Source organism: Egretta garzetta, unplaced genomic scaffold (assembly GCF_000687185.1).
Source record: "Egretta garzetta isolate BGI_Z169 unplaced genomic scaffold, ASM68718v1 scaffold713, whole genome shotgun sequence".
NCBI classification, from domain to species: domain Eukaryota; kingdom Metazoa; phylum Chordata; class Aves; order Pelecaniformes; family Ardeidae; genus Egretta; species Egretta garzetta.
The window spans coordinates 485423-491884 of NW_009259104.1; the positions used below are offsets into that span (position 1 = coordinate 485423).

Sequence of the window (6462 nt, forward strand, 5' to 3'; positions counted from 1 at the left end):
GTCCCAGGCACAGAGGTGAGGCTGACAGGTTGGTAGTTACCAGGGTCTTCCTTTCTACCCTTTTTGAAAATGGGCACATGTATGGGCTCTTTCTAAAGCAACGGCATCAGACACTTGCAGTCTGTCTACATGGACATTTATGAGTAGTAAATTTCTGTGTATAGAATGTGAGAGATGATGAATTACCAGGAATTACATTTTTCACATTTTGATCACTCAGCTTTCCTTTTCTTATACCTAGCATGTAATCTTTGCTGCAATGAGCTAATTAAAAAAAAAAAAAAAAAAAGAAAGAAAGAAAGAAAAGCAGCTTCTACTTCCAGACACATTTCTGGCACAAGAATTCTCATATCAGCAATACTCTTTCTTCCTGCTCTTGATGCTACTAAGCCTTTTGTTTATTAATAACAACCAACTTGAAGTCAAATTGCAATTAGGTTTTCATTTAAGAAAAAGATGACATTTTAAAGTCTTGCAAACACATGCATTTGTAACAGAAAAGACATTTGTGTGTCAGGGAAAAGAAGCTGGAGCTACCTTTACATATCGGCTCTAGTCCACTCTGCCCTCAGGTAGGAGCAAACTATTACAGCTATATCATTCTCAGCAGACACTTGTCTAACCCATTCTTCAAAAGCTTCACTCACATATTCCTCACTTTCCTCAACCACATATTTTAGTGCTGAACTATCTTTACATTCAGAAAAGTTTGTTTAATTTCTATTTAACCTTCTTTACTTTAAATTTAGGTCATTCAACTTGGAGGAAATTATTCTTTTTCACAGGTGCTCACGGAAAGTTTTCCCTTCTTCCTGAACTAAAGAACCCCAATTTCTTTAATTCTTCTTTTGCAGAGCACAATTTTCTAAACCTCTGACAATTCTTGATGTTGTTCTGGCCCATCCGTTTGAACCATATCATTCTTGAAACACAGCATCCGTAACTCTGGGTATTACCTTTCTGCTCTGCTCTTTTCAGGCCTCAGCTGAAGGGCTGCTTTGGCCCATGTCTTCAGGTAGTATCTTTGCATATACATTTGAATATACTTACTTTGTTAGCAGCAATATGGTGATAATGATTCAAGTTCAGTTGGTAATGACCAAATATTCTTCAAATTTTTCTAGGCAGAAACAGGTAGCTGCACAAAGTGCTAACTTCTACATTTAGCCTTGCTGGATTGTATCTTTTCTTCCACATAGAATCATAGAATCGCTTTGGTTGGAAAAGACCTTTAAGATCATAGAGTCCAACCTTTAACCTAACCCTGCCATCCCACCACTAAACCATGTCCCTAAGCACCTCCATCTATCCTTCTTTTAAGTACCTCCAGGGATGAGGACTCTACCACCTCCCTGGGCAGCCCATTCCAGAGCCTGACAACCCTTTCGGTGAAGAAGTTTTTCCTAATGTCTAGCCTAAACCTGCCCTGGCACAACTTCAAACCATCATTGCTCCTATTTTTCAATATAACAAATAATTCTAATCCCCAGTATGCTTACTGCTACCTTCTGGCTGATATCCTCAAAGACACTAAACAGAAAATAGAAATCCTTCTTAAACCCTAATCAGGAGTCTCTGATAGATTGCCAAGGTTTTCCACCCATCTAAAAAGTTTCACCTATGCCAGAATATCTTGCCAGAAATTCTTAAGTCATGACAGGGTATTTACTACTTCTTTGCTTTAGCAGTCTCATAAAGAAAAAACTGGATTTATTTCACTCAGTTTGAAAGAATTAAGGTTTTCTTTTGCCATCCTATGGCAAAGACATTTTCTGTAAAAATGGTACCTGCTAAACCAAGATAGTTGTTCTCTATGTGGCTGTAGTGCCTTGTTACTTTTATTAGCACAGCAAATTCAAAAAAGGTACATTAGGATTGGCTTCCAACTATCAGCTACATCCCAAACTAGAAACCATTGAGAAAGCTAATGAGTGTTTTTAAAAAAAAAAAAAATCCTGAAAAACACCTGATAAAGAATTCCCTGATCTTTTGAGAAATACATCTGCAAAGCATTTATAGATATTTATTCACAATTATCAGCAGAAGTATGTCAACTGATCTAGCTTCACAAAATTAACAATCTGCAACTCCTTAAAGGCGTTTTATAGTATTTCTTTTGTATGTTATACAGTGCTGGTAAACAATAGTAACCTTACCACTTGTTTGGTGGGTATACAGCATTTTTTTCTCTATAATGAAAGATAAAGCAATTTGACTCAGTTTTGTAATTTTTTCATTGTAAATTGGCTAATCTAATCCCTTTGACTTTCAGGAGACAAATTAGATCTGTATTTTTAGACTTGGAATGCAAAAACTAAACAAAGTGAAATCTAAATGCATCATTTTGTAAGAAGTAGTTCAAACATTATTTGGTTTACTTAGATACTAAGCAACAGACTTCCTAATATAACTGACTTAAACAGAACAGATGTTAGGGGACATGGAGAGATCAGAGGGGGAGGCTGTATGAGGAAAGTTGGATTGCTCACTAATGTTTTATTTCAGACTGAAGCCTTTCGTAAGTTCTTGAAACAACCTGAGGAAAGACCTCCTTAGTAAACACTCCAGTAGATGATGTTAAACAAGACATTGCTTAAGACTGAGTATGATGAAAGCTTCCTGCTTTGATGTTGTAAACTGATACTCCTACTCACGATCAGTTTTTAAGGTTCATTTATTTCTAATGCATCTTTCATTTTTTACACAAGAATTGAAGTCAGTTGAAGAGTATTTTAATTTAGGAAACAAAAATACTCTGCAGTGTGTGTAACTCGGACAATTTCAATCTCATGGGCACTTTCACAGGCAGGACCAAGTCTTCATTATGGATATGGCATCTGATAAAGCCTCAGACATAGTTAGTCAAAATAGCCACTGTCCCCATCACTAGCTCCTTGTATTCATATTTGCAACTGAACATTAAGTAGCAATTATTTTATTTAGGCTTTATCATTATTATATTAGAAATAAATGAAACTGTCTAACAAGCAGTCACCAGTTTTCTAGCAAACTGTCTCCTTCAATGTCTTACGCTTCTGCCAGTCTAGCTGTTGGGTTTTTGTTGCATATTTGCCATTCTTCAGAGTTGAGACAAGCAGATTCACGTTGGAAAGAACCGATAAGACAGATGAAAGAACAGAGTGACAAAATGCTAATAACAAAAGTTCAGTCAATTTGATAACATTTGTCTATTAATTGTTTAATAGAGCTGTAGAAGTCAACTTGGTATACACAAAAGGCCCAAAATTCTGATGCACCAGTTGTGCACACCACAAAAAGTGGAGAGAAGAGTGTGAGAAGAGTTTTTGCTTTCTTATCAAGGACATCTACATGTTATTGAAATAGCTCAGAGACCTACCAGTGTTTAAAACACATATTAAAAAATGACAGCTCCCAAAGGTAATTTGTGGTTGGCATAAACATGGGCCACAAATACAGTTAAGTTTCTAGTCCCTGATATTTTTTAAGGAGCCTTCAAAGAGAAGCAAGGAGAACAAAACTGAAAAAGATTATTTTAATGGTTGAACTTAGTTTGATTTATGAAAAGGAAAAAAAAATATCTGCTTGTTTGTGATAGCAGGTAATTGGAATAAGGATGCAGGAAATTCTTTTGTAGCCAACAATGTTATAGTCATACCTGGATGAATGAACAGTAATGGAATCACGCAGGTTTGGAAATCCCCCAGTCCTACAAACCACAGAATGGGTCATTTACAACAAGGATAGTTCTGAAAATTCTGAGTCTATTTAGTACGTAAGACATGCATCTGTGTAGCTGGGTTAAATAAAGAGGATAAGTATTTACTGTAAAGAAAATACTGAATTCTAGTTTTGAAATAAAGTTTCTTAAGCACAATTGGACAGGAAGAGTGCAAACAGCTGCTTTTATGTTGTATCTGGGTGCTGTTTACAGATACTGTTTTCTTAGTATTTGAGACAACGTATATCTGAGTGCATGCTGCATTGGCTGGATTATTAAACAGGAGTTGGTGATCACCACTGAAATGAAAGACAGGTATCTAAGTGAATTCACAGATGCCATAGTAGGCATTTCTAATCACGTCTCCTAGGGAATTAATATCTGATTTTGTGCACAGGGTGTAATGTCATATTCTGGGGTTAAGACTATACTGAACTTCACTGAGTGTTGGAGATACAGCAGTTATTTTCCTACCCAGTAAATCAATAATGTAAGACCCTATGATTCCAAAAAAAAAAAAAAAGAGAGAAAACCCCCTGAAAAATAATGTCCAGTAAGAGAGTAGCTAATACAATCATATAAAGGACGACTGTGGGACCTTCTGGTGTTTTCACTATCTGTAATTTTAAATTGGGAAGGATGACCTGATGAATGACCTGCTATCTTAACTACATGGAGATATGGCTCATTTCACTATCAAATCCAGATACACAGCCTGAAATATTACTAGTAATAACCAAAAATATACAAAGTTATCATCATAAGTCTGCTAAGTAATGCTTTGACCAAGGATATAAAAAAAATGGGGCCAAGTATTTTTATACTGATACCCTGTAAACCTACACTACTTGGCAAATACAAAGCTTTCTTATTTTACAAAGACTGATCTAGTATGGATGTCTCTCAAAAAACACTGCTAAGAAAACACCCTGCATTATGGGTGGATAAAATTTTAAGGGAACTTCTCTATAATTCTCCATGATTGATAGAGTACTTTGTTAGGTGTCAGCAATTCTGAATAATAAGGACTGTTCTTGCACTTACCAACATAATAATATAATATTCCACAAAATTTCAGATGACCATGTTATAAAATTGGGAAGACAATGAATAAGAACTAGTCGCAATACTATTGACAGTATGTGAATTTCAATTATCACACAATTTCTTTTTTCCTACTTTGTTGGTAAGCCTGCCTTAGACAAGACTGGGTTCCAAAACTATTAACTTTTGATACAGAGGACAAACCAGGGTGGGCTGGCAAGGAAAGGGAACAACTAATGTTACTTCTGAACAAGGAAAATGCAAATCGAAGTGATAAAATGGATAGGATTCAATTATTTGTAAATTTTATTTCTAGTCTATCGTAACAGCTTCCAGATAAAAAGAGTATAAACCAAGAATAAATGACATTTATTTTGGGAACTGCAAATGCTCAATTCCAAGGTCTGTGACTGGCTATCACATATACTTACTTATGGACATGTACCAAAAAAGGCAGCGCATGGCATCAGTGATAGCTGTGAAATTTGATACCCTGGCAAGCTACAGAAAATTGGTTTCAGTATTCTTGGTGGCAGAAAGTAAGTTTGGTGAAATTATAAAGAAAAGGGTCACATTCCTTAATTTACATTTGCAGCTGATTTCCCACTCCCTTTTTCTTTTTGATATTACTACAGAACATTATTTTCATCTACTTACCCTAGAAAACAAAGCTTACCAAAAAACTTTTGAAAAGCAGGCAAGCTTCTTCATGTAACTTCTGCTATTTGCAATGTATGAGTTGCAAGAAGTGGGGAAGCCATAACAAAAGCCACAGAATGGGAGTGTGTGCGTATCTTTTCCTCTGCCTATATCTGTTTGTATATAGCTACATGTGCTCATATCTGTATAAACCAAGTTTGGGCTTTAATTCTGACAATTTCAATTTTGGCCCATGAGTGCAACATAGGTTTCTCTTAGCAGCCCCGTTAGTAGGATTATCTTTTAGACAGGAACATTAAAAGCTACTGGGCGCAAGTGTAGTCACATCAGTCACTCCATGATGTGCGGCTAGCTAGGAGAACTGCACTAGTGATCGTGCAGTCTGCTACCATAACATGAGTTCAGGAGAGATATTTATTAATTTGTAATTACAGAAAACCAAAACCAAAATATGTTTTATATTCATAGGATGTAAACTCAAATATGGTAACAAATCCTTAGTCACTACTAATTACCAAATTACTCTTTCGGTAGTTTTGCCAAGAAATAGCCTTAGGACTACTTATCTTAGAAGTAAACAGGTAAATATTGTTATGGAAATGAAACAACAGAACACTGAGGATCTTCACAGTTGCTTGATAACACGCTGCAAAACTAGATACCCAGCACAGGTTATATGAAATAACTAGAAGCAGCTTCACTACCTAAGCTATTTTAAGAAATGGAATAGGATGCGTATTAAAAATAATTTTTGTTTATTTTGATTAATTATTTACATCTTAAAAAGATGTAAAATACTTAATGTGCTGGATTCTGATATTTAGTTTGGAAAAAAAAATATAAAAAATCTGGAGAGAAAGAGTTCACAGAAAACACGACAACAGCGTTTCCTCTTTGTGCTTTTAAAGGAGAGTACCTGTGCGTTGAGCTTAGGGCACTCCTGATTCTTCTGTCCTTGATTTTGTCCTACTGCAACAGCATAGGTGGCAAGCAGAGTCCAGAGATGCAGGGCTTGCATACAGGCTGCCAACAAAAACCAACCAAATCCTTTTAAAAAA

At 35.9% G+C, this 6462-nt stretch overlaps 1 protein-coding gene across 4 annotated transcripts in view; it reads right to left on the minus strand.

The window, feature by feature from the left end:
* NT5C3A (5'-nucleotidase, cytosolic IIIA) overlaps nucleotides 1–6462 on the minus strand; it is a 14498-nt gene that overhangs the window by 7631 nt on the left and 405 nt on the right. The window contains exons 1-2 of one of the 4 annotated variants that reach the window (XM_035890849.1): nucleotides 6321–6381; nucleotides 3638–3688 (exon numbers count right to left, since the gene is read on the minus strand). The exons of 1 other annotated variant lie outside the window; for it this stretch is intronic. Coding sequence is in view for 1 of the 3 variants with exons in the window: in XM_009635296.2 (XP_009633591.1) it covers nucleotides 6321–6422 (102 nt within the window). In the remaining 2 variants the exon portion in view is untranslated. Of the gene's footprint in view, nucleotides 1–3637; nucleotides 3689–6320; nucleotides 6428–6462 lie in introns of those variants that run through there. 2 more of the 4 variants (XM_009635296.2, XM_035890848.1) reach the window with 2 other exon arrangements.